Here is an 11,547-nt window from a genome sequence, read left to right as displayed (position 1 = left end):
GTTATGTTTGTCTGGGAGCCTGACGTCTTACCAGATAGTCTTAATAAGACTGAGAGCAGGGGCTTTGGGTCATGCAGTATCAACCGACCTGGAGGCTGACATGAACTACACAGACAATCAATCATTCAATCATGCCTAGGTAATGGAGTCCCAATAAAAACTAGACACCAAAACTTAGTGGAGCTTCCTTGGTTGAAAATGTTCTGAGTGTATTAACACACACTGACTTCGAGAGAAGCATGTTCTAACTCCACATTAGAGAACAATGGAAGCTCTGCCTATGATATTTCTCCTGGCACCTGCCCCAACTGCTTCATCCCTAGGCCAATTTTAATCTATTTTTTTCCTTGTGATAACCTGTAATTGTGAATATAATGGCTTTCAGTTCTATGAGTTCTTTCAGTGAATTACTGAATCTGAGGGTTCTCTTGGGGGGCTCTGATTTGCAATTGGTATTAGAAGTGAGGCAGGTTTTTGATTATTCCCTTCTCTAAATTTTGCAGTTGGCACTTGCAATTGCCCAAACTCTTTCCACTTCTATAAACAGAATAAAAACTGAGTTACAGTAAAACTACTCAAATCAGATAATGGATAGTCGTGATTCGGTGTCCAGTCAGCAGCAAGATAAACCAACCCCTTTCAATAGTAGTTTGGATAGACCCTCTGGAAACCTAGACTTACTTCATATGTGATAGTATTCAAGTTCTGTTGCCCAGAACTGTGTTTATTCTTTCCACTTTCTTTACGCTGCTCTTTCAAATCAGTTAGTAACTGGAACACCTAGGAAGAGATATACAAAAAATTTTCATAAATAAATTTGAAACGTATCTATTCCAAGGTCAATGATCTTGAAGGATAAATAGAACATCTCTTTCTTCTCATAAACCCTCCCCCAAACTCTTGCATTAGAGCAAATGAATCCGGAAAGCATTTGACTTTTTAAAGACTTTTAAAGCCTCTTTTATCTAAGTCAAACAGTATAAATTCATTGGTTTACATAAACTATTTCAAGTGTTTCCTATCAATATAAACCATAAAACTCTAAACAAAGTGGGTATAGTGGGAATGTACCTCAACACAGTAAAGGCCATACATGACAAGCCCAGAGCTAACACTGTACACAACAGTGCAAAGCTAAAAGCTTCTCCCCTAAGATCAGGAATAAGACAAGGATGCCCACTCTTGCCTCTTTTATTCAACTTAGTACTGGAAGACCTAGACGTGGCAATCAGTCAAGATAAAAAATAAAAAGACATCCAAAGGAATGTAAAGAAGTAAAACTGTCACTATTTGCACATTACATGGTTTTATTTACAGAAACTCCTAAAGACGCCACAAAAAAACTGTTAGAACTAAGAAATGAATTCAGTAAAGTTGCAAGATATAATGCCAACATACAGAAATCTGTTGTGTTTCTATAATTTAAAAGAAAACACAATTCTAATCATTATAATTGCAACAAAAAAGACCTCGGAAAAAATTTAACCAATAAGGCAAGAGACCTGTCCAGTGGAAATTATAAGACACTGATGAAAGAAAAAGTCAAGACACAAGTAAATGCTCAAGGATTGGAAGAATATTGTTAACGTGTTTGTACTACCCAAAGCAAACCAGATTCAGTGTAATTCCTATCAAAATTCCAATTGCACATTTCACAGATAGAACAACCCTAAAACTTGTATGGACCACAAAAGACAGAGCATGGTCCACTGGAGAAGGGAATGGCAAACCACTTCAGTATTCTTGCCTTGAGAACCCCATGAACAGTATGAAAAGGCAAAATGATAGGATACCAAAAGAGGAACTCCCTAGGTCAGTAGGTGCCCCATATGCTACTAGAGATCAGTGGAGAAATAACTCCAGAAAGAATGAAGGGATGGAGCCAAAGCAAAAACAATACCCAGCTGTGGATGTGACTGGTGATAGAAGCAAGGTCCGATGCTGTAAAGAGCAATATTGCATAGGAACCTGGAACGTCAGGTCCATGAATCAAGGCAAATTGGAAGTGGTCAAACAAGAGATGGCAAGGGTGAACGTCAACATTCTAGGAATCAGCGAACTAAAATGGACTGGAATGGGTGAATTTAACTCAGATGACCGTTACATCCACTACTGCGGGCAGGAATCCCTCAGAAGAAATGGAGTAGCCATCATGGTCAACAAAAGAGTCCGAAATGCAGTACTTAGATGCAATCTCAAAAACGACAGAATGATCTCTGTTCGTCTCCAAGGCAAACTATTCAATACCACAGTTATCCAAGTCTATGCCCCAACCAGTAACGCTGAAGAAGCTGAAGTTGAACGGTTTTATGAAGACCTACAAGACCTTTTTGAACTAACACCCAAAGAAGATGTCCTTTTCATTATAGGGGACTGGAATGCAAAAGTAGGAAGTCAAGAAACACCTGGAGTAACAGGCAAATTTGGCCTTGGAATGCGGAATGAAGCAGGGCAAAGACTAATAGAGTTTTGCCAAGAAAATGCACTGGTCATAGCAAACACCCTCTTCCAACAACACAAGAGAAGACTCTACACATGGACATCACCAGATGGTCAACACCGAAATCAGACTGATTATATTCTTTGCAGCCAAAGATGGAGAAGCTCTATACAGTCAACAAAAACAAGACCAGGAGCTGACTGTGACTCAGATCATGAACTCCTTATTATCAAATTCAGACTTAAATTGAAGAAAGTGGGGAAAACCACTAGACCATTCAGGTATGACCTAAATCAAATCCCTTATGATTATACAGTGGAAGTGAGAAATAGATTTAAGGGACTAGATCTGATAGAGTGCCTGATGAACTATGGAATGAGGTTTGTGACATTGTACAGGAGGCAAGGATCAAGATCATCCCCATGGAAAAGAAATGCAAAAAAGCAAAATGGCTGTCTGGGGAGGCCTTACAAATAGCTATGAAAAGAAGAGAGGTGAAAAGCAAAGGAGAAAAAGAAAAATATAAGCATCTGAATGCAGAGTTCCAAAGAATAGCAAGAAGAGATAAGAAAGCCTTCTTCAGCAATCAATGCAAAGAAATAGAGGAAATCAACAGAATGGGAAAGACTAGAAATGTCTTCAAGAAAATTAGAGATACCAGGGGAACATTTCATGCAAAGATGGGCTCGATAAAGGACAGAAATGGTCTGGACCTAACAGAAGCAGAAGATATTAAGAAGAGGTGGCAAGAATACATGGAAGAACTGTACAAAAAAGATCTTCACGACCCAGATAATCATGATGATGTGATCACTCATCTAGAGCCAGACATCTTGGAATGTGAAGTCAAGTGGGCCTTAGAAAGCATCACTACAAACAAAGCTAGTGAAGGTGATGGAATTCCAGCAAAGCTGTTTCAAATCCTGAAAGATGATGCTGTGAAAGTGCTGCACTCAAAATGCCAGCAAATTTGGAAAACTCAGCAGTGGCCACAGGACTGGAAAAGGTCAGTTTTCATTCCAATTCCAAAGAAAGGCAATGCCAAAGAATGCTCAAACTACTGCACAGTTGCACTCATCTCACATGCTAGTAAAGTAATGCTCAAAATTCTCCAAGCCAGGCTTCAGCAATACGTGAACCGTGAACTCCCTGATGTTCCAGCTGGTTTTAGAAAAGGCAGAGGAACCAGAGATCAAATTGCCAACATCTGCTGGATCATGGAAAAAGCAAGAGAGTTCCAGAAAAACATCTATTTCTGCTTTATTGACTATGCCAAAGCCTTTGACTGTGTGGATCACAATAAACTGTGGAAAATTCTGAAAGAGATGGCAATACCAGACCACCTGACCTGCCTCTTGAGAAACCTCTATGCAGGTCAGGAAGCAAGTTAGAACTGGACATGGAACAACAGACTGGTTCCAAATAGGAAAAGGAGTACATCAAGGCTGTATATTGTCACCCTGCTTATTTAACTTATATGCAGAGTACATCATAAGAAACGCTGGACTGGAAGAAACACAAGCTGGAATCAAGATCGCCGGGAGAAATATCCATAACCTCAGATATGCAGATGACACCACCCTTATGGCAGAAAGTGAAGAGGAGCTAAAAAGCCTCTTGATGAAAATGAAAGGGGAGAGTGAAAAAGTTGGCTTAAAGCTCAACATTCAGAAAACGAAGATCATGGCATCTGGTCCCATCACTTCATGGGAAATAGATGGGGAAACAGTGGAAACAGTGTCAGACTTTATTTTTTTGGGCTCCAAAATCACTGCAGATGGTGACTGCAGCCATGAAATTGAAAGACACTTACTCTTTGAAAGAAAAGTTATGACCAACCTAGATAGCATATTCAAAAGCAGAAACATTACTTTGCCGACTAAGGTCCATCTAGTCAAGGCTATGGTTTTTCCTGTGGTCATGTACGGGTGTGAGAGTTGGACTGTGAAGAAGGCTGAGCGCCGAAGAATTGATGCTTTTGAACTGTGGTGTTGGAGAAGACTTTTGAGAGCCCCTTGGACTGCAAGGAGATCCAACCAGTCCACACTGAAGGAGATCAGCCCTGGGATTTCTTTGGAAGGAATGATGCTAAAGCTGAAACTCCAGTACTTTGGCCACCTCATGCGAAGAGTTGACTCACTGGAAAAGACTCTGATGCTGGGAGGGATTGAGGGCAGGAGGAGAAGGGGACAACCCAGGATGAGATGGCTGGATGGCATCACTGACTCGATGGACATGAGTGTGAGTGAACTCCGGGAAATGGTGATGGACAGGTAGGCCTGGCATGCTGCGATTCATGGGGTCGCAAAGAGTCGGACACAACTGAGTGACTGAACTGAACTGAACAAAAGACCCAGAATAGTCAAAGCCATCCTGAAAAAGAACAACAAAGCTAGAGGCATCACACTCCCCAATTTCAAACTATATTACAAAGCTATAGTAATCAAAACAGTATAGTATTGGCCTAAAAGAGATGCAGAGATCAATGGAACAGAGTCCAGATATAAATCCACACATATACAGTTAATTAATTTATGAAAAAAGAGCCAAGAATATACAACAGGGAAAGGATAGTCTCAATAAATGGTGTTGGGAAAACTGGACAGCCATATGGAAAAGAATGGAACTAGATCACTACATAAACTATACACAAAAATTAACTCAAAATGGATTAAAAACTTGATGGATGATCTGAAACCATAAAACTCCCAGAAGAAAACACAGGCAGCAAGCGCCTTGACACTGGTCTTGGCAATGAATTTTTGGATTCAACACCAAAAGCTAAGGCAACAAAGGCAACAATAAATAAGTGGGACTACATCAAACTAAAAAGCTGCTGTGCAGCAAAGGAAATCATCAACAAAATGCAGTCTACTGAATGGGAGAAAATTTCTGCAACTTATGTAGCTGATAAGGGGTTAATATCCAAAATATGTACATTCCTACAACTCAAAAGGAAAAAAACAAATAATCCAATTTAAAAATGGGCATTTTACCGAAGAATATATACAGATGGCCAACAAGTACACAAAAAGATGTTCAACATCACTAATCATCAGGGAAATGCAAATCAAAACCACAATGAGACTATCACCTCACAACTGTTACAATCGCTATCATCAAAAAGCCAAATTAAGTATTGGTGAGGATACGAAGAAAAGGAAGCCACTGCATACGATGGCTGGGACTGTTAACCGGTGCAGCCACTACAGAAAACAGTGAAGGATTATCAAAAAATTAAAAACATAACTACCGTACGATTCAGTAATTCCACTTCTGGATAACTATCCAAAGAAAACAAAAACACTAATTTGAAAGAATATATAAAGCATTATTTATAATACCCAAGGTAAGGAAATAACCTAAAGTGTCCATTTACAGATGAATGGATAAAGAAAATGTGGCATGTATGTGCGCGCGCGTGTATGTATATATATATTTATATGCACACATACACACACACACATGCACAAAGAGGAATATTATTCAGGCATAAAAAGTGGAATCCTGCCAACTGCAACTTGAATGGAATTTGAGGGCATTATGCTAAGTAAAATAAAGCAGAGAAAGATAAATACTCTATGATCTTACTTACACATGGAATATTAAAAACAAGAACACAAAACCAAAAACCAAGCTCATAAAGAATAGATGGATGCGAGAGACAGCAGGGAGGGTGACAAAACAGATGAAAGTGGTCAGAAGTCACAAACTTCCAGTTATAAAATAAATGAACCATGGGGATATCATGTACAGCATGGCAACTCTAGTTAATACTGTACTGCATATTTGAAAGTTGCTAAGAGAGTAAATCTTTAAAAGTTCTCATCACAAGAAAAAATAATTATATAACTATGATGTTAATTTATTACTTGTTGTGGAAATCATCTTGCAATATACACAAATATCAAATCTTTATGTCATATGCCTGAAACTAACACAACATATTTGATTGTACCTGAATTAAAAAAGTTTTTCCGAAAACAATTTTTTTTTTTAAAAAAAGATCTTGCTTCTTCTCCAATATGAAAATCTATTTTATTTCTGGAAAAGAAAAATTATGAGGCAAGCGATAAAAGTGGTTTACCAAAAAAAAAGGCAGGGAGGGGTGGAAATGCTATAGAACTTTAGAAGTAAATTTTTCCCACAAGGAAGAAACACAAGTTTGTTAGTGCTAAGAAGGGTCAGGAGAGGAAATCTCTCTCCTATTTTGGAGATTATACCAGAAAATAGTAAGAAGCTTAGTATCACAGACATAGTAATGACTAGATACAATGCAACCGTCCTCTGGCTGTAGGTCCTTTCAGAAATAGTGGCTTGAGACCCCATTAATGCAACGTTCACAAATGGATAAAACACTAAACACCTTGTCCAGAGGCCTAACTGGACAAGGAGATTTCTAAAAGCCAATGGCTTGACCATCTCGTTCCTGTTATGACTAGAACACATTTCAGATGAACCTTTAGGAAGGAAAGAATATGGCCCACTATGTTAATTCTACTACCTTCTACATATATCACACAATGAAGACTTAAATCTCCTCTAAGTCTTCCTGAGTTTAGACCCTGACATAAGAAAAAATCAGATGGTTTTGCTATTACCAAACAACACCCAGGTATAATAGAAAGTAAGCAGAAATAATGGTCTATCTCCCCTCTCACCAACCTTTTTCCTTCCTTCCTTTCTTTCCCCAGCAACCCAACCCTCAAGCCCCCAAATTCCAAATCTGTTCATTCCTACTAATTACTCATAATGGTGAGTCAACTAAACTCTCACTTCCAAAATGAAGGTGTTAATACCTATGAGACCAGTATGAGGATCAAAATAATTACTTATAAAAGCATTTTACAGCTAAAGAGTGTTAATTTGGAAAAGGCATACATTTTTTTAACAGAAAATTTTTACAAACAGAAACAGTTCCAAAATAGATGCTTCCATCCTATGAAGGCATCCCAAACGAACATCTAAAATCTCTGGCATTTGGAGATGGTTGCCTACAGGAACTAAAGCCTTCTCAGCTTTCCTCAATTACTGTGTGTGATTCACCAAGCCAAGAGTATTCCAAAGTCCACCAGATGGTACCATCTCTCTTATTTTAAATGGCAAATCCAAATGAATTCAGTCATTTCTAACCAAAACTAATTCAGCAGCCTTCAGAAGCAGAGGACAAACAATCAGAGAGGAAAACACAACAGGCCAAAGCGATTTACCTCATAGTTACTGAGCAGCGCAGCATTGGCATCCTTCCTGCAAAACAAAGTAAACTGTCATTAGTCTGGGTTCCTATCCCTCTGTGGGAATGAAATATATAAAATAATCCCTCTGTTAAGATTCAGTAGTCCAGTTCAGAAACTTGGGGACTACAACCGCAAATTGAGAAATGTCCTAAATTTCACTGGTTTAGCTGGCGATGCACAAATTCAGAGCAAATTCTCCTCTTTAAAACTGAGGTATATCACAAATCCATCATCAGGTAGGTTACTAAGATACTCTACTTATCCATGGTCCAAGTAGGCAGAAGTTAAAGAGAAGTCAGACATCTAGAGGAAGTTAGTAGTAGGAAGAATCCGTGGGCCAAACCACAGGAGTAGGGGGAGGCAATAAACAGAGAGTGCTAGAATTAGCTGGAGAAACAGAGTGCCCCCTCATCCCACAGCCATGCCCTCTCTCCAGCACCTCCGCCTTCTACCAGCTATCAACATTTTGGGCAGCTAAATTTTCCTGCTGGATCACCAGAAATGAGACCCTTAACACTAACATCACTCCTGCAAATCCCAGCAACGTCAGGAATCCTGCCAGATAGGCACAAAACTCCCAAGGTGTGTATCTTCCCTGTCGACTCAACAGGCAGAGCTCACGTTTAGAGCAGTGGTCAAAACCCTGACCCCTGTGCAACAGTCAATCAAGGCAAAATGTCACTTTCATGTATGAATGAGCACAGCAGTGTGACCTGCATTAAATGACCACTGATCCATTCTACAGTATCGCATCAAAAGTACATACTGTTCTTAACAGTCTATAATAAGAATGCAGTTTTATTAGTAACAATTAAGAATTCAGTTTTGACCTACTGTATAGCAGAGGGAACTATATTCAATATCTTATAATAATCTATAATGGAAAAGAATCTGAAAGAGAATATATATGTATGTATAGCTGAAGCACTTTGCTGTATACCTGAAACAATGTAAATCAACTCTACTTCAATTTCCAAAAAACATAGTTTTGAAATCAGACAAATCTGGGTTCAAGTCCCAGCTCTGCCACTTACCTGAGTTTTAATGAGTTAACTTCCACCCTCCTAAGCATCCCCATATAAAACAAAAAATGATGATAAACTAGTACTCAGAAGTGTAGCCTGGATTCTAAATCCAGCTCCATCCTCCATCAGATATGTGAATTTGGGCAAGTTATTGAACCCTTCTATGCTTACATTTCCTCATCTATAACATGGCAATTACAGTACCAACCTCGTAAGATTTTTATAGGATTGAGCTGAAACATGTAAAGTACCGGGAACACAGTAAGTACTCAATAAATACCATCTGTTATCACTTCTCCCCGTGCTACCACCACCACTTCTTCCTACTTCAAAAGGCTGTTCTGAGGATGAAGGGAAAACAACAAGTTTTAAAAGTGTAACAGTCTGTGGTTTACTCGGATCGCCCTAAAGGAAAGCTGAAAGACATCATCTCATTTTAATTCTCACTGAAAAGCCTGTGACGTAGGAGCTATTATGATTCCTTCCTTATAGATGATGAACCAGGTGCAAAGATTGAAAACCGTGCTCAAGGGCACACAGTAATAAAGAAAAAACTAACTGAAGGGGACAATAACTATGGGATTGTAAAAAATAAAACTGGATGGAAATCAGTAATACAGAATCAATTCACCAAGGAGTCTGTATTTGACATAATGTGCAACAAAGATTACCGTCTGTTCTTAAACTAGGAGAGGGGCTGTAAGGTGAAAACGAGGACACAAAATTTCAAAAACATGGGCGGTTTCCCCAGTCGATAAATAAAGCAAAACAAGCAAGAGGTTGACACAGCATTCAGCCAAGACCTCAGGTCATCACACAGTGCTGTCAGCACAGTAATCAAATCAGCACAAGGCTTACCAAAGGTTACCAGTCATTCAACAGAGAGCCAGGATTTCATCAACCGAGGCTTTGCGCAAATGACAATGGCATTTAGGTCACCAAGAATATATTTAAAAGGAACCTGACACAGGAAGGACAATGCATAATTAGGGGCCATGACATGGTTCATTTAAAATTGGAAATGACAAATCAAGCCACATGTCATCCTTGACTACTTAATCAGGAAGTCAGCCCAAGAGCCTTTTGCTTGAAATTGAATTACAACTCCCTGTGTGCCATAACATTCAGGGGTACCAAAACAGCCCTTCCTGGAACAGGGTGGTGAAGAATTACAAATGCTATTCTTTCTCAAGGCCAGTGGATCCATCCCAGGTACCATGGTGACAAGTTCATCTCCAAGTCCCAGCCCCTCCTCGGTCATGCAGACTATTCCAGGCCCTGGGAAATCTGTCCTGGCTGTTCAAGTACTGCCCCACTGCCCAACCATGCTGTTAACTGGGAGAATCCTGAGAACATCTCCTGCCTTTTCTAGAGTCAATATACAAAGGATAGGCGCTCCCTTTCAGGTATATCGTCATGAACTTGTGTTTTGGGGCCAGGAGAACAATGGATCTTAGTGCATCTTGTACTCTGGTGGGCACAGCTGATTTATCCACTGATATTTTATTAGGAAGATATTAATATTTTTTACCCAGCTAAATACTAATGGAGTAAATGCAAAAAATTCTAGGTATTCCTTCATTCAATAAAATATTGGGCTTCCCTGGTGGTCCATGGTTAAAACTCTGCAATTTCACTGTAGGAGGCACAAGTTTGATCCCTGGTCAGGGAAGTTTCACATGCCAATTGGTGTGGAAAAAAAAAAAAATCAATGAATATAGTGTCTGTTTTTACTAAGTCCTAAAAGAATTGTGTGTATTGGGAAATTTTTTTTAAATGCAGTTTTTATTCTGAAGAAGTTACTGTAACCAACACTAACTGGCAGTCTGCTGAGAACAGGATATGGTGAGATTTGAGAAACATCTTAATCAAGTCATCTAACTCAACAGCACCAATAATGATGATGCGATTCACTGAGAAGGAAACATGCCTTATAGCAATCCAGTCCAAAAATGGTTAATTTAAACCTAGTTAAGAGGATATAATCAGACAAATGCAACCTGAGGAACCTTCTTCAAATCCATTGGCCCACATTCTTCAAATATCACTGTCATTCGTCCTGATACCAATGTCACAAAAAGAGGCTAGGAAATTGTCTTAGAGTGAAGGAGGTTAAAGAACCCTGGCAACAAAGGCAATGTGTGATTCTTGATTGGATCTAATATCGTTTTTCCTAAATCTAGCTAAAACATTATTAAGACAACTGATGGAATTTTTATATAGATTGCATTTTAATAATAGTGGTTATATAAGCACTAAATCCAAGTATGATGATGGTATTACAGATACATAGGAAAATGCCTTTTTAAGACTGATAACATGACACAGCCATAATTCTCAAATAGTTCAGTAGAGAGCGAGAGAGTGTGACAGAGGGAGTGTGTGTGTTTGTGTGTGTGTGTGTGTGTGTGTGTGTAGAGAAAATGCATGCATGCCTACGTGGTGACTCTAGGTAAAGGACATACAGGTACTTGTGATGCTCTTTTTGCAACTGCTACACGGGTTTAACATTTCTCAAGGTAGAAACTTGAGAAAAATGGAGATGTAAAACTAAAAAATTCCAGGTTTTTTTAAAAAGACATCAGTATAACTTGTAATTAAGGACTCTCTCTCCCAGTTTTTTTTCCTTCATACTCTCTTGTAGGACTTAGAATAGTACTGATATTACTTATATTTAAAGCAAATATTCCAAGTGAATTTTAAAGACTGTGTGAATCTATACTTACAAGAGGGCAGTCACTTAAGCTCCTTAGCTGACTTGCTATTTGAAATTTAACCTGTAAAATCTGCTTAACTTGCTGAATCAATTTAATGGACATAAACAACTACTCTGGAAAACCAAACT

At 38.9% G+C, this 11,547-nt stretch overlaps 1 protein-coding gene across 7 annotated transcripts in view; it reads right to left on the bottom strand.

Annotated features, from left to right (window-relative positions):
• The window catches only part of CRCP (CGRP receptor component), a 41,951-nt gene that overhangs the window by 21,366 nt on the left and 9,038 nt on the right, over positions 1-11,547 (bottom strand). For all 7 annotated transcript variants that reach the window (XM_069570949.1, XM_069570955.1, XM_069570950.1 and 4 more), the window contains 2 exons: positions 7,651-7,687; positions 682-780 (listed from right to left, as the gene is read on the bottom strand). In XM_069570949.1, the coding sequence (XP_069427050.1) occupies positions 682-780; positions 7,651-7,687 (136 nt within the window). The remainder of the gene's footprint in view (positions 1-681; positions 781-7,650; positions 7,688-11,547) is intronic.

This window comes from Ovis canadensis, chromosome 24 (assembly GCF_042477335.2).
Source record: "Ovis canadensis isolate MfBH-ARS-UI-01 breed Bighorn chromosome 24, ARS-UI_OviCan_v2, whole genome shotgun sequence".
NCBI lineage: Eukaryota > Metazoa > Chordata > Mammalia > Artiodactyla > Bovidae > Ovis > Ovis canadensis.
The sequence above is the reverse complement of the archived record's forward strand: the minus strand, read 5'-3'. Positions and strand labels throughout refer to the sequence as shown.